Genomic DNA, 26,658 nt, shown 5'->3' with positions numbered 1-26,658 from the left:
AAGCTGCCTCAGAAGTGGACTCAGCGCTAATTCAGACATGTCACTGACTCCATCGCATGGCAGGGGATGCTGGCCAGAATAACTTCACACACACACTGAGGCACTGCTGGTCAGGAGGGAGCACCTCACAGTGCCCTGAAGGACGACTTTGGACAGAGTAACAGGACAAGCGGGAATGGCTTCAAACCGCCACAGGGCAGGGTTAGATGGGATACTGAGGAGAAATGCTTCCCTGCGAGGGTGCTGAGGCCCTGGCACAGGGTGCCCAGAGCAGCTGTGCCTGGTTCCAGAACCCTGGCAGCGTCCAAGGCCAGGCTGGACGGGGCTTGGAGCACCTGGGACAGTGGAAGGTGTCCCTGCCCATAGCAGGGGTGGGACTGCGAGAGCTCTAAGGTCCAAACCAAACCAAAGCATTCCGCGATTCCCTGATTTAAGCACGGGATCCGCCGGGATCCTTCGGGAGGCTCCGGTCCCGCCGCAACGGCGCCTCCGCCGGTGCCGCCGCCGCTTCCCCTTCCGGCCTCCCCGTGAGGGCACGGGAGCACTTAAAGGGCCCGCGCGCCCTGCCCCGTGTGGGCAACGACCGAACGTCTCACTAACTGCAGGTAAGGAGTTTAATTACCTCTTAAATTAATTGTTCTAATTAATTCTAATTAATCATCAGCTATATTTATATAAATTAGAAGTAGTGGTAATGCCGGCCTCCCCGTGAGGGCACGGGAGCCCTTAAAGGGCCCGCGCACCCTGCCCCGTGTGGGGAACGGCAGAACGCCTTACTAACTGAAGGTAAAGAGTTTAATTACCTCTTAAATTAATTGTTCTAAATAATCATCAGCTATATGTATATAAATTATAAGTAGTGGACTATTCTTAAATTACACTCAAGCAGTATTTAGCGAAATTGTTACAAGTTACTTCTGTGGGGACAGCCTGGGAAAAGGCCTGAAACGTTCAGTTTTGATAAAGTAACTCTGGTATTACCAATGAACAAAGCCCGGGAGAGAAAGAGGGATTGGGGAGGTTGGACATCTAGAATGCAGAATTTATGGATCACAAGGACACTATGCAGAAAATACCAGATAAAAACCTCAGTATATGCACTGGAAATTCCCTACTAAAGGGAAAGATACAAAAAGACTAAAAATATGCACTAATTAGCATAAGAAGTGAGAAAATCAATCACTAGTAAATGACAGAATACTAATTAAATAAAGATGATGATGTAATTTAGAACCCATGAACATTAATGTCTTTGTTTACTAAAAATGTTTAAATAAGTGAAAAAGCTCCGTATCAGTGTCCATGTGGAGGTCAGAATTCTGTCAGCCACACAGCCCCTGGCCAAGAATAAAGGAATGCCTAATTTTCTGACACTAAAAAGACAGTTTGTAGAGGGTTTTATTTATCCTGACAATTTAGGAGGATTTGGTAGCACAGGGGCACAGAAAGAGAATGACCATAAGAATGGGAGTATTTCAGGCATACCTGGGTGTCCCGGGGGATACAGCCACGGAAACAGAGTCCAGGGACAGGTGGGGAGTGGGTCTCACCTCCATCCTCCGTGTTTGCAGAGCGTCTGCTGCTGCTCATTGCTCCCATCAACACATGGCAGGGCCTCACTGCAGCTCACATATATATATACATACACATATATATACAGACCCTGAAATTCGGGAGCATTCCCTGTGGTCCCCACAGTCCTGTGAGGCGCAGAGGAGCCGCACGCCGGGTACAGTTCAGACAGACAGTTTTTAATCACTGCAATTAAATATTCGACAACATATTTTATCACGTGACTCCCACTAGCAAAAGTTCCCCCCGAATTTGGTTTGCTAATGTAAGGATATACCAAAACATCAACCACAAGGATGTCTGCAGCAACAGCGTGAAACAAGGAACTCACACACCGAAGCACAGGTAGTACCACTGCTGTTCCGAGTGTACAACTGGAATGACCTGAACAGAAAAAAGCGCAATAGAAACTCACTATCACTCCTCTAGGCGGCTGCAGCTCGTGGCTCACCAGGGGCTGTCCGAAGGAATAGTGGATTATTTCATGGATTATCTCACGGATCATGTTGTGAGAGCGTTTGAGGATTCCAAAAGCGTGCTGCCCTGGGATATTTCACTACTCTACATACAACCTAATTGTGCTGTTTCACCCCCTGGCTGGCACACTACGTGGCCTGCAACTGGCAAATACTGCTTTGTATCTCAAAAGCCAAGGGGGCTTTTTTCCAGAGGTTGAGGAAAAGCTTGCTGTATCAGCTGTTTCCCGTTTGTGGAAAAAAAATAAGTATAGTTAAAATAGTAATGAATAAATGGATGATATGGAACAATTATTCTGAATTAGTGCTAGTGAGTGTATGTCACAATAGGATCTAACAACTGAAATGTACTGACACAGGAGATTAATTGAATATATTAATATGCAAAGTTTTGTTTCTATTTTGAAAGTAGACTATTTTTGTTGTGCCTCAAATTCAGATATAAGCCTTACAAATACCCATAGCCTCTGTTATAAATTAAACAGCTTCTAAACAATACTTGTCAACATTCAAATCTCCATAAACTTTGGCAGCTCTTTGGTAAATACTTATAAATATCAACTAACAAAACAGTCAAAAGGGAGGGGGAGGCTGCCAGCAGGGAGCCTCTTCTTGTGGAATTCCACAGAGGAGAACAGAAATGAAAGAGCTCCCTAAGCAAAATCTGTGTCCAGGATTGACAGGTTTTAGTGAGACAGTAGCTCACCCTTCTTCTCTTTTTGTCTATTCAAATACTATTACACCGAGATTTTCATAAACTTCTGACCATTTTTTGTGCTCTACCATATATACACATTCAAAATTTATACACAAGCTGAAGTGGCTGTTTACGAGCAGAGTTACGTTTCAGTGCATTTAACGATTAATTATTGCACACAGAATAATCTCAAATGCCCAATTATTCTACTGGATAAAATGTAGGAACGAATACAACCTTCTGCATCTCTGACCACCTATCTCTCTGTAAAACCATGACTTGGTGACACCCTGGGTGCCAGAGAAGGCTCTGCAGGGGACCTGTTGCTGGCTGCTCTGGATGGCACAGGGGGGGCAGGTGGCTTTCTGGCTGGCAGCGTACAGAAGCAATCAGCAGCACTTTGACCCCAGTCACCATCAAAGGGAAAGTCTGAAGCGAGGAAGGTCTTGTGCTCAGCTCCCAGCAGGGCCGGGCACCCGGCCGGTTTCCCGGAGCTGAGCTGTGTAAAATCCGGAACGCTGGCGGATGGCTTCAGCTTTGCGGTAAAGTTCTCGTCCTCGTCAAACGTCACCCACCCCCTGGGCTGCACGTTCTCCACCTTGAGAGATTTACTGCGCAGGCAAAACGCGTTTTCAGCTGCACCCACAGGAAACAGAGGCTTGCTTGTGCCACAGCTGGGCGGGGGCAGAACAGGGAACGGGTGGGAAGCAGCAGCTCCTGCCAGTACCTGTGAGGGGATCCTGGACTCCCGTGTCTCCGTCCTAAATGGGTTCCCAGCATTGGGAGTTCTTTCTGTGAATGGATTTGAGCAGTTCAGCCCAGTAATAAATGGATTTGGAGAGCTGTGCTGATGTTCCTGGGATGAGTGAAAGGTTGGAATAGGAGGGATTGCTGACATGCAATTTACAGGATTCGAATTCTCCGCATTTCTTTGCCTTGCTGAAGGCAACTGTATCAACTCCTTCTGGTTTGAGGTTGGAGCGGGTGATGTTCGGACAGATGTCTGCATCTTGGACACGAGCAGCTGGAATGACAGGTCTTCAAAAGGGTCACTGCTGAGCTGGGGTTCAGGGTTAGTGCCGTGTGTCCCGTTGGGATTCTGCTGCAAAGGAAGCAACACGCTCAGGAATCATGCAGCTGGTTCCAGGTTATTCCTACTGCCCCCTTCTCACTCCTCAGCTCAAACTTCAACCCAGTTTTGTTTACTAGAACTGTAACAACAGCCTGAAGCTCTGTCTAAAGGAAAGCCTGTAAGTTGTTAAACACCACTCCCCCCTGCTCGGTGGTGAATGCAGCTGGAACCTACTTCCTGCAGGTCCCAATCCCAGCAACAACACTAAGGGAACTTGGCATAGGAAAATGTTTGGGAAATGGATTCTAAGCGAGGGACACTGGACTCCAAGCGAGGGACAGCCCAGCACAACTATGAAATGAAAAGCTCCAGGTTACATTGTTTGGGAGTTTCTGGTACTGATGTTACAAGCAGCATTAAAGCACCACGATGAAATGAAACATTAGTGTTATTAGTAAATGCAGTCAGGCATTTCTATGTAGGCAGGCATCCGTAAGCATCGCTTTCTTCTTGGCATGAAAAGGGACAATCACTTTTTTCATAATTTAAATAACAGGTTTTCTCCACAGAATTTCTCAGCTTTTAAAACCAAAATATTCCTTCTTTTACACACTGCTTCCAACAACAATGCAAGGTATTTTTTACCTTGTACAAGCTGTCCAAAGAGGTGGAGTGTCTACTTTGTTCAGTATGCACACTGACAGAACAGAGTTTGGAGCTTCCCCTTATCAAATGAGTTCAGCTTAAGTTAAAACGGCTTCTAAGAGTTCAAATGTCACAAAAAGATTTTATGAAAAGTTAACAGATAAATTTAATATATCAAAAGAATTGAATTGACTGTCTATAGTTAAGGCTTTTTGCAGAATAATATTAAAACAAAGGCACTGAGTAACTGAGGAAAAAATGTGAAAAATTGAACTGTAGAAGGAATAGAAATCAAATGCAGCCTGGCACCAGCTGGTTAAGTCCTGTGGTCATTTGACAGTACAAGATCCCAAAGAAACTATGAATCCAAATCGCTCCTCATTCTAAGTAAAAACTTGCTTTGAGTAATTCTGGAACTAAATGTTTTTAAAATTGTAACAGTTTGTTTCACTTCGGGTCACAACAAGTTCTCTGTTCCTTGAGAAATGTGATATATGGGGTTTATTTTGAAATAGAATTTGGCAGCGCAATAGCACCAGGATTTATTTGCATTAAAGAGCACATTTATTGCCAGCACTGATTTTTTTTTCCCCAAACAGACTGAGATCAGGAGCTTCAGCAGTGCCTAAGCAATGTAGGTGAGGGTCCAATTGTTTCATAAAAGGATGATGACACAAAACAGTTGCTCTGGCCCTCCCCAATAAAAGCAGTCTAATTTTAAATGCACTGTGAAAGGAAAAAGCACACTATGGTATGACAGCCAACCCATGAATGCAGACAGGTGGTGTTTAACGGGATGGGACTGCAGATGTATGAAAACACCATTCATACATCTTTCTGCTCGAATGGATGGAGCCACATACAAGATTGGGAAATAGTTAGATACCTGTTACCCTGACGGTTGCTCCTGCTTGTGAAAGAGAAACAGAGATCAGAGCAAGGAAAATTAGGAAGAAAATCCAAGTAACAAAGCAACCTCGTGTTAAAAATATTTTCAGAACTTTTCACAAAGCCGATTTTTTGAGCTGTGAATACAAACCGCAAGTATTTACTACACATTACAGTAATTTTTCCATTTCTGTTGTCTTCTACTGTAAGCTCGATCATTGTGAGTCATAAAAACCCAACTCAAGTCCACTCTAATGATATTTCCATACAGACAGCCTTTGTGCAGCTGATTGTGCTAATTTTTGGAGACAAATTACAGGAACCTGAGCATGGATGGTCTAATTCTAGTCACCTATTACCATGAAAAGCCCCACAGCTCTCATTCTGGGAACTATGTTGGTATTATCCCTCATCTATAGAAATAGTTTTGCAAGCTGAAAAAACCCGTAAGGCCTCTCCTTCTGTGGAAATCTAGAATCTCCCTTCTTTGCAATAAAGAAGATCTATTTACAAGAACTAATTCTCTTTTTCACTGTATGGATTGTATAGAGTCCTGAATATTCACACTGTACCCGTGATTATTTTTATAAGGACGGATTTAGTTTCTTCAATATCATAACCAAGATTTGCATAGAAGGATGGGCATGGAATTCACTACCTCTCAAAAGACCTTGTACTTCTTTAAAGACCTTTCCTCAGAAAACTGCACTTTTTGGTCAAAGTTTCCAAAATGAAAGGCAGTTCACAGGCAAAGAAAGAGGTTCAGGAGAAAGAAAGGAAAAGCATTTAAAGATTTTTTCGGTTTGAATTCAAAAATCAGCTCACCGAGGACTGAGTTTGGCTGCTTCGCTGTGATACAAAATAGGCATTAACTACTGTAGCAAAAAAGGGCTTCAGATACAGGCATAAGAAAAAACCTGAGCAGCACTGAAAACCTGCTCCTGCATTTTTAAGCAGTAAGAAACTATGGCTTTTCCTAGAAAAAGTTGGTGATTTTTTATCATAACAGTCTAAATAATCCCAGAGAACAGAATGTTAATGTTACTGTATGAAATTTCCACATTATGCGGATAGGTATTTGAACTGACACTGGGAAATGGGGAGAATTCTATTTCTATTAAGTATTTATTAATATATTGATTAGGTTTATGAACTTATTTATCAATATCATCTCCCTTCAATGAATGATCACCAACATCAAGCACCACATCATGCAGTAACTGTTTACAACCTGTGCTACCTTACTGTACAGCTTGTCATGCACGTATCATTATCAAATCAGATTTCCTAGATCCAGTGCTTTTCCATACAAAGTTGCCAAATGACAACATCATTTTTAAGACTGAGCTGTCCATAAACTGCAAGGCCATCATAAGAAATCCTAAATTCAATGTTTAGTATTTAAGATGTTAGTTATTCATGGACAATACACAAGCAATTATTACTCTCCTTGAGCCCCAGGACCATTGAATCCAATCTCTGGACCCTTGTTTTTGTTTTTGTGCTCGCTTTAGGGGTTCCTCAGAAGCCTGCAGCACCCAGCACAAGCTGTGTTAATTCACACAGTGGAAGAAGGTCCCTGCAGGGTGTTTTACTCACTTGCTGCTGGGAGGGAGCAGGTTCAGAAGGCAAACTGTGAGAGGAGCGGCTGCGAGGCGGCGGCTGCGGGGGCTCCAGGCTCTGCGGGGCACCGGCCTGAGAGGGATGGGATGCCACAGGGATCAGGGGCTCCTGCATCCTGAGCACAGCGGGGCTGGGCTGGGCAGGGCCAGCAGCCTGAGGCTTCAGTGGTTCAGGAAGCAGCGGCGAGCCTGGAAGGACATCGCAGTGATTCTCACGGTAAGGAACTGTAATGAATATTGAGGGTGGCAGGATGGGGAAGCGCCAGAGGGAACTGCAGAGAAGGAGCTGTGAGAACAGCAGGTGTTCATGGCAGTGGGACTGGAAAGCTGAAAAACTCAGCACATCTCCATTAAAAATTGCTACTGAAGTTGAAGCTGCCAGAGGGCAGGGTTAGACAGGATATCAGGAAGGAATTCTTTCCTCTGAGGGTGAGCAGGCCCTGGCACAGGGTGCCCAGAGAGGCTGTGGCTGCCTCTGGATCCCTGGAAGTGCCCAAGGCTAGGCTGGATGGGGCTTGGTAGAAGGTGACTTGGAATTAAACGATCTCCAAGGTCCCTTCCAACACAAACCATGCTGTGATTTTACAGAAAACACAAACCATTTCACTCCAAAATGTGCTTCAGTTATACTGAACAGTACTTTGGAAGTCATTATTATAAAACGTGTATTTTTATATGTACAAATATAAAGGGGTTTTTTAAACTGTAAGTCCAGGAAGTTGTTTTGAGGGTCAGACATAAATGCTATTCCACATCTTATGATTACAGAACTACCAATGCATAGAGCATCTCCTGATCAATAGCCAGACTGTGACAGACCAGTGAGCTCAGACCACACACTGCAATCTTTGCACCATTTCTCTGATACCACAAAATCTACGGGTCAAGATCTCACATGATCTTGAGACCAGCATCCAAAAATGCAATGCTTGTGGGTGCCTAACTAAAACTGCCAAATGCTATCACATCCAAGAACCTTCATTCCTAGTGAAAAGTGGAGACATCTGTTGAAAACAAAGCATTCAAACCACAGACTGTAGTGCCTGACTGAGCAGCGACATTTGCATTTACCTTGTTAGGGAAACTCACCCCGTGGTGGTTCAGCTGGCTTGGGCTGAGCCTCGGGTGCTGGTCGTGCCCCCGAGGGACGGACATGGCTTTGTGGGGCACTGATAACTCCAGCTCGAGGAGGAACAGTCTGGCAGGAAAGGTGGTAAAAAGACAGTATTTCAGTTCTGCTTTGGATCTGCAGTCATCTACTGCTACATGATTCTGAATAATCAGGATTCTGTGAAAAACAAATTCTTTGATAATAGCTGCTCAACTGATTTTTTGTGCACATGTAAGAACAAAGAATACATTTTCAAAACATAATGATGGTTCAATTCAAAGCAAAGGATTTTTACAACGCTCTTCAACTTTATATAAATATTCACCTGTGCAACAATGCTAGAAACAGGTATTATTTTGCTAATATTAATAAGGCAATTTACCTAAGTCCGCGAATTGCAAGCAACAAAATCAACAAGAGCAACTACTTTATTTGGAGGTCTGTTCCTCATCAAACAGTATTAATGAAACACATTCTGCGTCATCTGAAGGCTGAAGTCTTCCTGAGGCTGATGGAATAGAAGTTAATATGCTGGGAGTGTACATTTAAAAGTCTACATCAGTATTTAAAGAGACACAGGAAGCTATTCCAGATTACAACTGAAACTGAAACAGAATAAATTACAAACACAGTGAAAGCTGAATAAAGGCACTGGGATAAAAATGCCACAGATCAAGGGGAAATGACTGTGAGACAGGAAGGATTGTGAGACAAGTTTGTAAGACTGGTTTCCTGCAAAATGCTGTGTACGAGAGGACATTCTAGAAATGGCTTTCAGAGCAAACTCCACTGCACAACTGTACACAAAAACTAATTAGAAACAAGCAAATCCTATCAAAAATAGTATAATTCTTAATCTTAGTTTTACTAGATATGCCCCTGGCTTTGGGTGTCATGTGATTCCTTATGCTTGGCTGGGTCCATTTGCCAACGTTCTGAACTCTTTCAGCCACCTGACCTCATAAATTTCTGTTTGAATTCCTGAATCTCCAATCTGATCTGAGATTGCCAAGATGCATTTTGTTATTTCTTTGAATATTCTGATAGTAGGCAGGAGGATAATTGGATTACACACCAAAATGTATTTTTAAAAACTAAAAATATACCAAAAAGGAACAGAAAAAGAAAGTGTAAACCAGCTCTCAGGATCCCTCAGTGGGAAGCAGCACCCACTGTAGCTACTGTCCCTGGTCCTGAAATCCTTGAGATGAAATCCAAAAATCACCTGAGACAAAGGCAAGCACACAGTCAAAAATGAATACATTCTTTCCTATATATAGCACTTTTTCTTCATCCAAATTTTAGAAGAGGCCATAGTACATTTCCAGAAAAATAAAAAATAAAAAGAGCCAAGATCATGAATTGTTCACTGTGAGAATCAATCTCTGAGAAAAATGAATCCGTAAAATTTACTTCAATGGAGACTTTCAATAGCAGTTTTCAGCAGTTCCAATACTGGAATATGCTGCAAAGCCAAAGAATTATCAACAGACAGTCCCATTACTCAGTAATTCTTTAAGAAGACCTGTAGCTATTAAAACACTTCCCTCTTCCCTCCCATAAGGCTCCTACTTTGTACTGTCAGGAAAAAGCTAGGCAGATATATTTCATCTCTTGGTTTCCTGTGTGGAGTGAAGCATCTGAATGCCCATAAATCCCTTCATTCCCTCCTTCAGTTCAGTTCCACAAATAATGGAATGAAGCACAGTACTAACATCTGCTAAAACAACTGAATGGTTCTTCTTTACACGAAGACATTTATGAAAATTAGTCTTTAAAACAAGGTACATCAGAAGATCTCAACTGCACAGTAATGCATTAATGCCTGTAAGCAATTAACTGCTGGCACAATTTATGCTCCAGTACAGAGGATAATGCATTTTATCACACCAAATCAGTAAGGACATAGAATAAAAAGAGTAACCCTGCAGTTATTTGAAAAGAGATGTAAAATGTGTATTTGGGAGCCTATTGTGTGATTGCAGAGTGCAGAACAACCCACTCCCATCCAGTCTGAACACACATGGGGGTTCTTCCCCATTCCGCAGTGTTTTCAGTCAACAGACAAGAATTGTTGAGATAATTAACTCACAGAAACTGTAAACTGACCAGTGAAGTGTGTAGACTCCTTACAGCTGTTCTACTAACAGAAACCTGGATGTAACACAGAGCAGACACTGCGCAGGACAATGATCTCCAAACATTCAAACGACACCTACCGGTCTGGCCGTACCCGCCGAGGGTGGAGGCTGATTCCGAACTGGAACAGAGAGCACAGATTACTGACTCAGCACTCACTGCAAAATCAACTTCTGCCTGTATTATAGTTAGTACAAAGCATGTGTCTATTACCTAAGTTATCTTTTCTTTGTGTTCCAGGGCTTTTTTGTGCTTTGAAGCATGGAAAACAAACAGATTATCTGTGTTAGATAAGCCAGAAATGGGTATTAGAGGGCGATGTTACATCACTACTACTGGGAATGGAAGCAAGGAGATAGCAGTGATTGTTTAAAAATCTATTACATATCCACCAGCTGTCACTAACACAACCCTATCCCATGGCACACATGAAGTAATCTGACCCTTTTTATTACAGATTATTTAAATCACATCCTACTCATTGCAAGCTAAAGACATTTGTACAGGTCCCCTGTGTTCTCAATCGTGTTGGATGGAAGCTGTTTTGTTTTTTGGTACATTCTGTAGATGTTCTACCAGCAGGGGTTAAACCAAAGAGAACTGATGGACAGGTCCTGACCCCACTCTGTGTTTATGGGATAAATGTGTCAGAGCCCCAGCTTCACCATGGTCACGCTGAGGGCAACCTTCAGATTCAACACTCAAACCGGGTAGGGCAAAAGGTGGAAAAAATACCCTTAGTTCAGACAAGGCCACAATTTCTAACAGGCAGGGAGGTTTGGGATTCTGGCTTGAGTTTCTGCTGCTTATTTCCCAGGAAGGCAAAGTCACTGTGCCAGTGACAGAGCTCTGTGGTGCATCACACAGTTTATCAAATCAGCTTCCAGCTATCAGCCTGCCCTGGAACCAGGCAGAACAGGCTTCTGGGTGCTGCTCTCAGTGAAGCAGCTCCCACTCTCCCACAGGCACAACCTGGTGCCAATTCACCCTCCTTGGAGCACAAGCTGGAGTGGATAACCACCAAAGGTGCCTTCCCACCTCAAATATTCTACACATAGAGTGGTTTTGCCAATTTACAAAAATGAACCAGCAATGCAGCCAAAATTAAATGTACTACACAGGAGGAAACCCTGCCAGTGACTCTATTAGGACTTGCATTGCTATTTGCTGTGAAGGACACATTCCTGAGAGACAAGGAAGAAACCCAAGGCCATGACTGCTGACACGGCTAAAGCAGCGCCCATCCAGCAGTAATCCCATGTACTCCAACCAGAAAGGCGCAAGAGAAATGCTGCTCAGAACTGTGTGTTACACACAGCTGGCTATCAGAATCAAAACACCTTCATGATGCTCTTCAGAAAGAGGCAAAATATTGAATTATAGACCAAACTGTTTAAATGGAAGTTTCTCTCAGAATATACAAACATACATAGTGGTCTTTTATGAAAAGTCAGGCTCCCTAGATTCCTGATTTAGTTACAGGTGTAATGGTCACTCTGATGGCCAGTCAGATACAGCTTCCTTTCAGGAACCTTTCAGGGTCAGCCTTCAAAGCATTCTTGATTAGAGCTCTCTTAGTTTTCACTCAGCTCTTCATAAATGCCTTCTGTAACAATTCCCACCACCACTGAAAACCAGGAAGCAACTTGCCTGGGTGAAATGCTCAATAAAACAGGAAAGATCCTACATGATAAATACATTAATGAAACTACCTTTAGTGTCACAAGAGCAATAATATTACTCAGATGTTAAATTAGAAATCCATTTCTAGAACACAAAAATTGTTATGTTACCTTCTACTTCTCTCCTAGCTACCCCAGGACTGGGAGGAGCTCCAAGACCTTTTCAGAGAAAGAAGAGAAGCTGTACATAGCATAAGAAAAGCAGTAGATTGAGAAAGAAAAAGCAGAAAGAACACTGCCACAAGACAGCTTTACACAATTTAACTCTGGTCGAGATAGATTACAGTCACCTGTAGGAAATAACTGTTTGTAGCAGCATGGGGACCAGACTGGTGTGAATTACAAACCATCAAGTACAATCATGTTTAGTAACATGTGTTATTTCAATTTTACATTACAGTTGAAAGTGAATCTCATTCCTTCAGAATGTTCACTCTCCACAAACGTTTGGCTACCCAGTGTGATCTGACATGCCAGTCTTGAACCTCTCATGAGCAGAGCACAGACCTGTGCTCAAACACTGGGGAATAAATGAGCACAGCACTGTCACCCTGCAAAATCAAGCCTGATCCCTGTCATTCAGAACACTGAGCAGTCTGTTTCTGCCACAGGACATCTGAATAGGAAATGTGATAAAGCAACACTTCCCACCTCGTATAAGGTATTGTATCCTGAAGAACTGTATTACTGAGTGGCCTCTACACAGCACTGTGCACTTGGGACAGCTGGACCAATTGGTTTAACAGCTCAGATTGAGAGAAGAGATTTTCAATCATGCATAACCATGCTGAACTGCTTTATTTCTGCAATGTCATCAAGCATGCACTGGGTTACTAAAACTGTGTGGCAAAAACACGGCAGGACATAGACATAATGAAATACTGAAGGCATCCCCTAGCTGTGACACAGCCTGCTGCTAAATCCCTTAGCTGTGACACAGCCTCCTGCTAAATCCCTTAGCTGTGACACAGCCTCCTGCTTTCTCACCACGTGTGAGATGTGCCCAGGAGCTCCCTGGGGTCTGTGAGCTCTGTGAGTCACAGAGTGGGCAGAGTGAAGGCTGCACATGGAGCTGAAATGGGACTGGCTCCAGAGATGTCAGGTCTCTGCTTTGGCTGAACGTGTGTTTCAAAGTTGCTAAACCCCAGCATGTGTTACCTGCTCTGGCTGAGAGCTAGGCTCTGCCAATTCCCATCACAAGTTCTGACCATGAATAACAGTGAGAGGAGCAGCAGTGAGGCTGCACAGGAGCAGGGCACTGCCTGACAACATCCCTCTGCTCTTGTTCTGTGCAGGAGGAGGACTAAAGCACTAAAGCCAGCTCCTTCCAGCAGGAGCAGGGCACTGCCTGCCAACATCCCTCTGCTCTTGTTCTGTGCAGGAGGAGGACCAAAGGCAGCTCCTTCCAGCAGCAGGGACACACGGGCACACGTTCCTACGTCGGTGCACCAGACAGAGGCAGCAAGATCTCTGCAATGATGATTGGGTGAGGAAACCAACGTTCACTACAAGGGAGAGAAACGGCACAGAAGGTAAATACCTCACATTTCACTTACTCATAGTTCTCTTCAATAGTGGGAAAGCAAAATTATCGTGCTCTGATAATGCTATCACAAATGGCAGCATGGGAATATTTTCATCTTAGGGACAATGAAAAGCAGTTTAAACCAATGGTAGAAGCCTTGGCTGAGCCAATCAGGGAAACTCTGACAACTAGTATTAAAGGAAAAAACTCCACAAATGTTATTTATTAACTTCAATTGACAATTAGCAGCCTTTATAGTTTTTAATGTTCTCCAAAAATTTCATCTGTAATGTATTAAAAAAATACTGGTTAAACAGAAGGCAATATTTTAATTTTTAACTATAAACAACTGGAGCTTGTAGAACCCGCAGTGAATTTTTTTTTGTACTAACATACAAAAGGTCTACACTTTGTAAAGCCATGCAATGAGTGCAGAGCCTTGTTCACTTGAATTACGAGTTACTTCTGATATAAAATATGACCAAACTAAAACACCTAGATGCCCAAATCCTTGTCTCATCTTCAAAGCACACTGAGGCATTAGAAAAAGTGCCATGGCCATTGAAAGGACTGAAGCACTTGGGGGAAAAAAGGTCAAAACATGTGACGAAAAAAAATAACATTTAAAAGGCACAACATTTTAAAGACATGACCAATGTCTCTTTGCATGTGCTATGGAACTCTAAACCCAAAGTCTGAGCCACTTACACACCACACAGGGATATTTCCACAGAGCTTTCCTCCTAGGGAAGAGAAACAAGTGCCCTTCCCCACTAAAGTCACACATAAGGACATTGATTTTGGTTCCAGCCCTGTGCTAACTTGCTTGGAGCTGAGCTCAGGTACCCATGAAAATTGGCCTTCATGCTTACACATGTACACCATGAGTGGAAAATGGAGAGCAGAAAAAAGTGAAGAGCTTTTGGTCGGAATAATATATGAAAAAATATACTACAGTCTCAAATGATTGCATAAAAAGCAAGTTTTATGCAAGTTACAACTCCATGAGAAGCTATGCTGGGAAAGATGATAAAAGAAGACAACTGACTAGTCTTGGCACAATTGAGACAAACCAGGCAAACAGGATTGTGTCAGTGCACAGAAAACTACACAGGACTGGAGAACAATGAATTAAATCTCACCTATGTTGAATGTGGTCTATCAACTGCTTCCTAAAGCTTCTTAAAGCATTTTACCTCATCTGAAACATTCCACATTGGGCATGAAAACTTCCTTGTCTCACCAGTATCTAAGAGTCAAGTACATTTTTGCCTGACAGCAAAGTTAGTTGATTGTTACAGACTATTTAAAATAGTTTATGTATTTTCTTTAACTTTCCAAGCATTTTGTCAAAAATCCCTCTTTCCTACCAACGGAGTGGCAGTGCCTGGAAGTGCCACTAGCAGTTCTCACCCTCTCTCATGTATTGATCAGCTGATTGAAGTCCAAGCAGGACAGCAAAATGTGGGCCAGAGAAGGACAAAGCCTACTCTGAGAAGCACTTCACAGCAAAGTTAGCTGGATGTACTCACCCAGGACAGAGTAACAACCTTCATGTCTGACTTTAAAATACCAACTTCTGGAGAAGTACTACTTCACCAGAAAGTGAAACATTGTTCACAGGGGGAAGAAAGAAATGAATTAATGAATTATCTGGTCCTGAAACCTTGAGAATTGCCCATTTTTACACCTTTGGAAGTCATCATGGTAGCTGTTGTCACAACAGATCCCCACAGCAGTTTTGCTATGCAGTCATATCCAAAAACAATTAAAATCATTACCTCCAAATTCTTTTCTAGCAGGTGCAGGACTCCTACCGCCTGACAGTATTTAAGAAATGAATGCAGCAATAATGAAAAATGTCAGTGTAGTAGGAGGGAAGAAAAAGAATGAGAAAGTTAAAAATCACAAGGGTCAGTTTTTTATTAACTACATAGCCCAAATGCTTCTGAACATCCAGTTTCTCTTAGTGCTCAATTGTTCACATTGTCAGGTGATCCAAATGAACTCCACATTGAAAACTTGGACATGATACAACACATATATACTGATGCCAAAATTAAAGGAACAGCAATGAACCAATGAATGCACAAGTCTATTCCTATTTTAATTTAAAATAGATGCTATAAAAAATGAAAATGTTGAGTAAACATTGCTGTAAGATTTCACATTTTTAAAACTGTGAAAATAAGTTTTTATAAACTTATTCTCTAATAATATTTAAATGGTAAAAATGCTGTTATTTCCCACACTGTTATGGCTTTTAAATGTACCAATCAAACATTTCAATTAAAAAAGCAGTGAGCCCAAAGTGCAATACGCAGTTTGGGTGTGCACTTTCAAGTGCCTCTCACAGACTAGAAAGCAGATAAATATTCCTGAGCAGCTGGGAAGGTCCCCAGTTACCTGAGGGGGGAGGCGGGCGCTGCGGCGGAGCCAGATGGGCAATGGCCAGCAATGGGCACCCAATGGCCAGCAATGGGCACCCAATGGACACCCAGTGGTCAGCAATGGGCACCCCATGGTCAGCAATATAAGGTCCCCGTTACCTGAGGGGGGAGGCGGGCGCTGCGGCGGAGCCGGACGGGCAGGAGGCGCCACGGGCCGAGGGGGCGGAGGGCGCTTGGGCTCCAGGCTCTGCGGAGGAGGCTCCTTCTGCTGGGCACCAGCCTGCAATTCAGCTGGAGGATACGGCAGAAAACAATACAAAAATTAGTGTCTTGGACATTATAAATGCAGGAAAGCTCTTCTAATAGTGAGGTTTTCTCACAGAGAGGACAGTCAGGCCCCAGCCTGGGAAATAATGATACAAAAGTTTTTGAGAGAGGGAAGACAAAGAATGAACCAATGATGAAAAGAAGCAGATTTCCTAAATCAAAACTTTTGCCTCATATGTTTGAATAAATTTACGGTTTTCATGAAATCCAGAACAATCTCACCGATTGCAGCGTTCCAAATCTTGATTTTGACTCTTACCTGTGAAATAAGTTCTGTGGAAAAAAATACTACATAGGGAATTCTCAAGGCATTTGAGCAGTTAAAATAAACTCAGTAAGAAGGCATTCCAAGCACCATCACTGTGCTCACATGTTCACTTCATCATTTAAAAACAGGCTACATTTACACAGAAGTTTTCATATTGTGCTCCCAATGTACAAATGCGCTGATCACAATTTCTATCTTGGAGCTTGCAGGAGTAGGAATTGCCAGGGGCTGCATTCCCAGAGATGACTGGGGTGAGCCAGGATCCTACAGACCCACTGCAGCAGAACTGGGCTGTGGCAGCTCTCGAGGCACTGGGGCCATGCAGTACCCACCTTGTGCGCACACAGGGGGCCCAGGAGCCTTTCCTGGGGCCCGGCTGGGCCTCGCCGGCAGCGCGGGTCCCTCGGGCAGCGTCGGGGACTGGCAGGGGCTGGAGCGCGGGGAGGAGCTCGGGGACGTGCCCAGCCCGGAGCTCGACGTCGGCTGCAGGTGCTGGGGAAGGATTTCCTCTACTTCAGCGCTGTAGTCATCGATGTCTCCTGCAGAACACATCCCAGAGGAGAAAAGCACACAAAAGCTGACTCTGGGGACGAGATTCTGTGCAAGAAAAGCCCCCAAGTTGCAAGGAATTAGCTCAGCAACCAAAGTGTGATTCTCGCATCCCAAAGTTACACGTGAAGAATACAAATGTATTCAAACCAGCTGAAAATACTTCAAGTGCATAATATATATTATAGACATATATTAAAGGTAATTATAACAGTGTTGCAACGGTCAAGTTCATTAATCTAAAACAATTAGCTTTACAGGGTATTTCCTTGGTTTGCAATATGGCAAGCTTCACTGCTCTTCACAAGGCCGGGCAGGGAATTTCAAGGTATCTGTTATTTATAACAACTTCTGCTTGCAAAAGGTGGAATGGTGCTTAAAAACAAGGCTCAACAGGGATGTGCTTTTGAGGAGTAAGCTGTCAATTTAGAATATATTTAAATGTAGACAAGAGTGAAGCAGATTGTCAAGATACTGTTGAAAATAATGTGATTTCTCATCTGTTTTAGATGGGCATAAACATATTTGTATATGCATTAAATTACCCACATTATTTAGGACTGTCAGCATTTCAAAGTAAGGAATGCTTTATCTCAACAAACCTTCCATGTCATAGTCTGCAGTAACCTCAGCATCTTCACAAAGCAAAGTGGAGCTTGTGGATGAAGGCAGCCCAATATTAATCTTCTCTAGATTCATTTCATCTTCCAAACTTCTGATCCAATCTGGATTTTTCAAGTTGATATTTATAATCCTTCCTTGTAGCTGAATTGCAAAAAAAGTTATGCACAAAACAGAAGTTGTTAAGAGTAGGAATGTTAAAGCTCAGCATTTTAGATTTAAAAAGAAAAAAATAATTCCTGAAAATATCACAAATAACGTTATAGGAATTTCTGTGACTAAACAAAAATAATTCTGATTTTCACTTCATTTTGGTAGGTAACAACATTTATGTAATTTAAACTGTTCATTACAACCATTTAAATTTTTTGGTAGAAAAACTAGCAACTCATCTCCTACAGTTGTTCTCAGTTAATCGGGAAGCTTCTGGGATTTTTTACTCTGACACTATTATTTATAAAGAAAACCATACTTGCTTATAAACTACATGAATAAAGTCATTTTTAGAGGCTGGCACAGAGCAGGTCCTCATTCTGTAAAGTGACATTCTACCCAGAGTCCCTTTCCTGTCTGACCTGCTAGTGACATCCCAGCAGATCCAAGGATCCATCTGTACACCTCACACATACCAAGGCTTAGCAGCCACAGACTAGTGAAAATTTAAACATCAGAAGTTAAATTTTCACAGAGATTAAATACTGGCCCCACAGAAGTCAATGCAAGCTGAAATTTCGATGTTTTTCAGAGTTTGTAGTATAGAAGTGCTAAATTTTTATAACTGCAGGCTATAAAGATTTTTCACCAGTTAATTCACAAAACTAAACTCTGCTTTTTAAATCATAAAAGACCCCAAACCCCTCATTTGACAAAGATGCCTCTCAGTAGATATTAATTTATTTTTAGGGGGAGTATTGTTCGAGAAATGAAGTTTGATAGTTTTTATATGGCTTTTGAAACTCAACATATGGTATGTGGCTATTGAGAGCAAAAAAAAAATGCAGAAGTCTAGTACAGAACAGAAAAAACTTATAAGAATCAAAGACAAACAGTAAATCCAACCCACTCAAGAAGACCTTAAAAAGCTGGATTTTCTCTTGCTATACAAAGTTTCAGTCATTTTTACATTACCTCAGTACCATTCAAATTCATAACATTCAGAGCAGAGCTTCCTTCCAAAAATGTTACCCACATCTTGTCTTCCACAAACCTGCAAAGTTCATTGGAAACATTAGCCAGCAAAATACCACAACACTTCATAGTACAATTGCTAGCCTAGTGCAAACGCAACATCCTTGTTTTCAGTTCGTTTAAAACCACTAACCTAATTCTAGAATACAACATTTGTATAAAATTCTCAAAAGTAAGAGTATCTGGAAAAATCCGTCTGAAAACTGTGACACACAGAAATGAATTCTAAAGACACTTAAGTTGAAATTCAAATGCTAAAAATTAAACAGATTTGAAATAACTGAAAAGTTATTTTCTACGTAAGGAAATAACTTTATTCAGGATGATCCCTTTCAACCCAAACAATTCCATGATTCTATAAGCAGAAATTAAAAGCAAGAAGTTCTTTTAACCTTATAAGTATAACTTCGCCATAGCTTGCGAATTTTTGAAGAAGACCATCAATCAAGTTATCATCAAAATAGTTTTCTTCAGCTGAAGAACTTCTGATGGAGACCATCACAGTACCATCAGGGGGACCTTGCATTGCAATCACCTCCTTATACACTTTTTGTCTCTCTTCTGCTTCAATTTCAAATATGTCAATGTCAATCAGTGCAACCACAGGCCTTGGAAAAACAGACAAGAAAATCCTGTCAGCAGAGTATCTGAGCAACAAAACACACAGCATGAGTATTAAATCTTAGGGAGTAATGTATGAAATGGAACTGGAACCTGTGATCAGATGTTTTCAGCTCTGCTCTCCCATAGTGCAGCAAAGTGCCAGGATTCCATGTGTAAGGGACATTAGTGTCACTGTGAAAACTCGCATTCAGGAGATCCAGGTCTTCAGCTGCAATCAGCAATGAAAACCAAAGAGGAAAAACACAGTGATTGCAAGGATGTGCTATTTGTAAAAAGATAAAACATAGGAAGTAAATCCAAACTGAGTGTCTTACAGAAAACCCCCTGCTCAAAGTTCCTTTTCCACTCCTCAAATGTCAGTAAGTGGGATCTGACTCGTGGCCCTTTCTTCAGCCTCACTGTGTTCACTGAAGGTCTGTTACCAGTGTCCTGTATCCTACCAAGCCAGGAACAGGAGCTCAGCATCACTGGCATTGTGAACACCCCTAAATGGATCCTCTGAGTCACCTAAAGGTTTCAGACAGTTGAAGGAAAGCCTCAAACCTGATCGGTCAAAGGGCCATTTCCTCCTCCTCCAGAGGATGCGATCCGTCCACGCGGGCGTGCGGCACTTCTCACTGGTGTCGTAGTCATCAGAGAACAGGTCATACTTGTATGTGGGGGCAAAATTGATCTTCCCTTCCAGAAATCCCCTAAAAATCTGTACAAACATAAGGGGAAACAGCTGAAACTAACCAGAATTCTCTACTCTGACACTGACAACCTGTATAAACACCTCAAAACAAAATTTAAAAACCTGCTATTTGTTAAAATGGATTCCTCTCCACATTTTGTCTGCTGAAAACATTTGACACTATGACTAAACACATTTGACACTGTGACTAACCAGTGACCCAGACAATCATCACTGAACAGAAGTATGCCAGCAGTTATATCTTGAAGCCCAGGCTTAGGAATGACCTACTGTTCCTCCAATGTCATGACCAACTGGAGGTCACCCAGAACACTGATGCTGCAATACAGCATTTTAATCTGGTGCTTATTTGTTCCTGGGCCAGCAAAAGTGGGGAATTAACATGTACACTTTATGGTTTATATCTATCTGAACACGCCAAGTTTTCCCACAAATTCACAGCCACACACTGGTTTGAGTTGGAAGGGACCCTAAAGATCGTCCAGTTCCAAGCCCTTGCCATGGGCAAGGACGCCATTCACTAGGACCAGGGTGCTCAGGGTGCCATCCAAAATCTTCCAGGAAAAAGCTGACATAAGTTGTCCCCTCAAATAAATAGGTTTAAAAAAAAAAAAAAAGTCCTTAATACATTCAATCTATTCAAAGTGAGCTTCTCACTCATTAAGTGTTTAAACTGGACACAAGATAAAACCCTTTATCTAACTCAGTCAGCTGCATTCTTGAGTTCAACCTTCTATGGGCATCCTTCTTTCACTTCAGAAATCTGTAAAACAGAAATCTAACTTGGATCTTACAGTCAAATATGCACCAAGTGACAGGCTGACATGCTTTTCTTGCTGGAAATACAATTTGAAATCCAGTCAATTTAGAAGTCCATGTCAGAAGATCAATGTCAGAATGCTAGAAGTTTCACAACTTCTGAGACAATTAATTTGTTTGGCTTCAGTAATTATTTTCTAACCTACTTTTTATGGAGCAAGTCGCTGTGTAAACACCTTTCCTGAGCAGCAGGAACAGATGTGAACCTGCCCCAGCAGGGACACAGCTGGTACCCAGCCAGCAGCTTCCAAATCATGGGATATCACCCCAACAGGGAATGCTACTCCTGCTCCCCAGCCAGGAGTCCTTTCCATGTTCTGGCAGTTTCCAAACCATGGGATATCTGCCCAACAGTGCATGCTATTCCTGCTCCCCAACCAGGAGTTCATGTTCTAGCAGTTTCCAAATCATGGGATATCACCCAAACAGTGCATGCTACTCCTGCTCCCTCCCCAGCCAGGAGTCCTTTGCATGTTCCAGCAGTTTCCATAGATTTCTCCAGCTCTGTAAGGGCTGGAGGTGTCTCTAAAACCTCTACACATCATGTTTTGATCCACTTAACAGACCATCTGACAGACAGACAGTGCTGTCTGCCCATGTGAATGTACACCTTGCTTTCTCTAGCAAACAGCTGTTAAAAAAAAAAACTGAGTGAGTAAAAATATCCAGTGTTTTGCCTCCTGTTCTGGTGCACAAGATCCCAGCACAAATGGAATTGAAATCAGCAAACTCTAGATCAGCAAAAGCGCTGCTTGTGATCCAAGTGCTGGCGAGCAGAGAGAACCAACAATAGAGGATTGTCTCTTTTTTTACCATATCCAGCCTTCCCACACAGAGCTGCAGAGGGAGAACAAGAAACCCTACAAATCTAAAAATTGTAGCTTTCTTCACACTTTGTTATTCTGTGTTTTCTTTGCAAATAGAAAAGCTACTATTTGGACTAGTCCTTTTCCCAACAGTAACAGCATTAGGCCTATTACAATTTAACTAAAGAGTAACATGACCAAACATTATAAATATTCTTTTTAAATAGTTACATCTGACAAATATACTGTCATTAGAGAACTCCATGTTGAGGATATAGATTTACAGGAGCATCATAGCAATTACTAAAACCAGTTAAAAAATGAAGTATTCTCAAGTAGGTGACACACCTGTCCAGAGTTTTTCTGGTTGATCAGCTGGTCTCCTGCTATGAGGGGATCCCAGTTCTGCTGTCGGATCAGCTCCTTCACCTCCTCATTGGGCAAATCTATTCGATAATTGAAGTCCCCACACCAAAAAATGTAGTCATGGGAAAAGAGCATCCTTCCCTGGAAAACAGCAGCACACACTGGAGTTAAAAGCAACCGAGTGACGCATTTACGCTTCCAGGTTCAGAAATTCCGTTTTTTGCTGTGAAATATGTATAATTTCTGGGTGATGAAGACAACTGAAATATATCCTAGTATTTATTGGATTCTAAAACTCTTCCTCTTCCTGTTCTAGAAGCCTGCTCAAAGGTGATGGCTGCTGCCTGTGACCGAGGAGAACAAAATACCCCCTGGGACTTTGTGACACAGTCTCCTGACAAACTGCAAATCCAGAGCTTTGTCATTCAGATTTAATTGAAGACTTTTCAGTTACATCTGATTTCCATCACTAGAGAGAGACATAAGGGCTTTATTAGTTTAAACAAAGCCCAGACTTTAGAGTAAGAACCTTTCCTTCCCCCTTTGTTTTGATTTTTCTACTGTCCATAAGTAAAACCAAGCAGATACACTGGCAGATTGAAACAACAGCATTTAGGAAACTGTTGGATACAGCACTTGCTAGGAAAACTGAAACATGACAGTGGGGACAAATTTAGAAAATAAACAAGCCCTGTAAAATAAGATGTAAGACTCCTGCACAGTGCCACAGAAATTTACAAATGACAGTTTGATGGCAAAATTTAAAACAGCTTTAAGTCTCAAGGAAGCATTTTGTTGCACTGATAACAGTTTCAACTTGGTGATTTGGTAATGAGAACATGGCATGGAATCATTCCTGCGTACTGAGAACAAGGGCTGTTTCACAGGGATTTTTTCCTCATAGGCACATGTCTCCTGTGCCCACCAAAGTTCTACTGCATGTCAGGGATCTATAAGGTCTCTTTCCTATGCCAAGGCCTTGATTCCAAATGCAAGCGAACTCATCACGGCAAGGTCTGTTCTTTCTGCAGTGTTCTATTTTAATAAACATTGTGGGAACTCAGTTATCTCTGAGATGTCTAACCCAAGAAAATCTGATTTCCACAGGAAACTGGGGAAGGGGAAAAATGCAAATGGAGCTTTGGGATGACACTGCTGGGGCTCCAAGGGTTTCACTTTCATTTGTGTGGAACTTGAACCCAGTGCTTACCATTGGAAATCCAAGCTTGCGAGAAATCTCTACAAAGTCCTCATTTCTCTCCTTGACTTGGGACTGGCCTGCAGCAAAGTGACTGCACACAAAGCAGAGGCTGGAGGTGTGGAACAGCATCCGAATGGCCACGGCCCCCTTGTTCCCCGTGGCTCCTCCCATGCCAGTCTTGACCGTATCCACAGCAACATCCCTGAAACAGTGAAACAGCTGTTAAACCTTCCAGGAGCTGGCACAGCTGGCTCTGAGTGTGACACTGGGCTGGAGGGACACATTGTTCTCCCAGCCACAGGGCTGGTTTTAAAAAGTTCCAACAGTCACTGAGCATTGACAAGATACAACCTCAGCTTTTCAAGCTCTCTGGGCAACCGGTGCTCTCGGGGCATTTAAAAACTAAGAAAATAACCTAAAGAACTACTTCAGCAGAAGGTGGAACAGCCCTCTCAGAGCCCCACACGGCTCTGAGGATGTCTGGGTGTTATCTCCCAACACGAGGCCAGCTGCAGGTGACCCAGGCTGACTGACCTGATAAAGGGAGCGTGCTGAGGCCTGATGAACACGAAGAGGCAGACGCCCACCAGCTGCTCTGAGGCCAGCAGCACATACTTGTAATCCCTGGAGATGGTCTTCTGCAGCTCAGCAGCCCAGAGCTTCTGGTTCGTGGTGCTGGCAGGGAGATTAAAAACACCAGGTTGGGAATAACCCAAAGTGAGCAGTTTCTAGCTGGTGACTGAGCTGACTGAGCTACACCCAAGGACCTGAAGTAAACCTCGAGGCAGTGAACCAAAGCCAAGCTGGGAATGATGCTCCAATGGCTCCCAGCAGAGACACAGGCTCTAGACTGTCATGGCATCATTGTTCCAAATTCAGCCTCTACAAATGCTGCATCACTGTTCCCAACACCACAGACAACTTCAGGAGCCATGGCTAGCTTTGCTGTATTTACAAGCCCAGACTAGAGGAGGAAAACCTAATTGTTTTAGAGAGTTACTTCCTAGCCTAGAGCTCAGTCAATACTGGAAAACAGGTGGCACAGTCTTAGATCAAGAACATCCTTAGAGACCTAACAGACTACAGTTTCCAGAGCCAGCACCAAACGGGAATGAAAAATATCAGGCCTGGAAACAGCATTAACTACACAAAGGGTGAAATGAGGGGATGACAAGCTGACACCTGGTACCCAGCAGACAAAACTCTGCACAAAGGCTACAGTATCATAGGCTTTATGAGCTCTTCCCAATGAGTCCAACCTTCCCTAACACCAGGAAACATGCAAAGCAGGAAGAGAAAACAATGGACACAGGGAATATGGTCCTAGGACTACACACACGTTTGTGTCTGGTATCAGCCACCACTGGCAAAAATGTATTTCCATAACCCAGTCTGGTAGGAGTGAAAAATCCCAACTCCACAGTGATCTATCCATGCCATACGTGGAATGGCAGTGCAAACTAACAGTATGGAAGGAAGCCTTCCTTTGTACAGATCACAGCCTGATACATAACAGCACACCAACAACACATGCTTTGGGAAGGATGTTCACAGGATTTGCTGTTCCCAGCAATACCAGACACAGGAACTGAAGAACACGGCAAGCACCGGAGAAACCAAAATTTTAAATAACATATGACTTGAAAAAGTCAGCCAAACAAGTGCTGTGTGGATTGGATCACCCACCTGGCGTTCACAATGTTTCCTGCATTTAACTCCACCATTTCTTCAAATCCAATGGCAAATATGTCCACAGGTTTGTTTTTGCGATCTTGAGGTAAATAGGGAAAAAGTTATTTCTTGTTTCTAATTAACTTAACAATCAAGACCTCATACATATATATATATATTTATATTCATTTTCAGGAAAAATAATCCTTCCTTGGAAAGAAATTCCTCCCTGTGAGGGTGGGCAGGGGCTGGCAGTGTCCAAGACCAGGCTGGACAGGGCTTGGAGCAGCCTGGGACAGTGGAAGGTGTCCCTGCCATGGCAGGGGTGGCACTGGACAAACTTTAAGGCCCCTTCCAACACAAACCAGTGTGGGATTCTGTAAAATTCCAGTTGTCTCAAAGAAGCTTTTAAATAAATCCAGACTTTCTCTGGCAGGGGGTGGAGCTGGATCTTTAGGGTCCCTTCCTACACAGTTCCACACTGCCGTGATACCTGTTTCAATGCTTGTGATCTACTTAGAAAAAACAGAGCTCTCAAGAAACAGTAATGGCAGAACACAGATCCTACCTTGGAATTCATGGATCCCAGCTAGCTTGGGTGCATCCAGCAGCCAGTCAGTGAGGGTTTGATTTCTGAAGGCAATGCTGCGAAACTGCTTCCCCCCATTGACGTTCCACGTGCCAACGCACACTCGGATCTTTTTGGGTTTGGCATACTTATAGAAGTTCTCACACATGCTCTTCAGCACTTTCACAGATGCTGCAAAAACATTGGAAAAGGCATTACTGTTATAGCGAATGTTCCAGAAAGCCTGGCAGCGAGATCTTCCCAATGCTAAACTGCACAATGCTAAACTGCAAAAGCACAAGGAATGCACCTTTCCCAGGGGAAAGTACCCTGAGACACACACTACTGACTGAAAAACAGCAGCAATTGGTTCAGAATTACATAGAGACAAATGATACATGAAGGAAACAATCCCCGTGTTTTATAAATATCTGCTGTTCTTTCATCTCATCCATGACTTTCTAGGGAAAGCATCATTTTTGTACAGATCTGCCTCATTTTCACAGATTAAATTCATGAAATCCAATCTCTGTTACAAAACCAACATGCAGATATATTAATTTCCAGAAGTGTAGAAGTTGCTGATACACTACAAGTACTAAAATAGAGAAGGTACATTATTTCATCATATCAGAGTATGTCTATTTAAGCCACAAATCTGAATTATTTTTACATCAGTTGAATTCCTAAAGAGCTGCTTTAGTGAGGGCAGTCAGCTAGGATTCAAACTAATTTAACTCATTTCTCTGTCCCATCAGTCTTTGCCTGTGCCTTGTTTTTATCTGCCAAATGAAGAGAGAGGAATGACCCATATGTAAAGGACATTGTGAGAAACACCAAGAAAAAAGCTGATTCAATGCTCAGGTACTGTACCTTAGTTATAATAATTTACCTATTTTGAATGTTCCAATGTTATCAGACTCCAAAAGAACATTTAAACAATATTAGATGGAATTTTTCCCTTCACTTGTTGCTGTCTTGAAAAACAGTTACAGGGAACAGTATTTCCATTTAAATTCCCCAAATAAGATGATCAGTGAGCTGCTGCTGTCTTTTCAGTTACTCTTAGCTACCTGGTCAAAACAAAAATTGGGTGTTCTCTATCCCTATTGGGTTTGAAAAAAACTGAGAGCAAGA

General features: G+C 42.5%; 1 protein-coding gene across 1 annotated transcript in view; it reads right to left on the bottom strand.

The window, feature by feature from the left end:
* Positions 1 to 1,730: 1,730 nt before the first annotated feature.
* Positions 1,731 to 26,658, bottom strand: part of SYNJ1 (synaptojanin 1) — a 46,436-nt gene continuing 21,508 nt past the window's right edge. Inside the window, 19 exon segments of the mRNA XM_031065245.1 lie at positions 1,731 to 3,847; positions 6,950 to 7,161; positions 8,062 to 8,170; positions 10,303 to 10,343; positions 10,436 to 10,474; positions 12,016 to 12,063; positions 15,211 to 15,249; positions 15,979 to 16,110; positions 16,747 to 16,953; positions 17,566 to 17,728; positions 18,713 to 18,791; positions 19,165 to 19,380; positions 19,487 to 19,604; positions 19,940 to 20,096; positions 22,064 to 22,222; positions 23,292 to 23,484; positions 23,817 to 23,957; positions 24,969 to 25,053; positions 25,522 to 25,713. Coding sequence (XP_030921105.1) covers positions 3,002 to 3,847; positions 6,950 to 7,161; positions 8,062 to 8,170; positions 10,303 to 10,343; positions 10,436 to 10,474; positions 12,016 to 12,063; positions 15,211 to 15,249; positions 15,979 to 16,110; positions 16,747 to 16,953; positions 17,566 to 17,728; positions 18,713 to 18,791; positions 19,165 to 19,380; positions 19,487 to 19,604; positions 19,940 to 20,096; positions 22,064 to 22,222; positions 23,292 to 23,484; positions 23,817 to 23,957; positions 24,969 to 25,053; positions 25,522 to 25,713 — 3,176 coding nt within the window. The 3' untranslated portion in view covers positions 1,731 to 3,001.

Source organism: Geospiza fortis, unplaced genomic scaffold (genome assembly GCF_000277835.1).
Source record: "Geospiza fortis unplaced genomic scaffold, GeoFor_1.0 scaffold514, whole genome shotgun sequence".
NCBI lineage: Eukaryota > Metazoa > Chordata > Aves > Passeriformes > Thraupidae > Geospiza > Geospiza fortis.
Note: the sequence above shows the minus strand (reverse complement) of the source record. Positions and strands in the feature narration are given on the sequence as shown.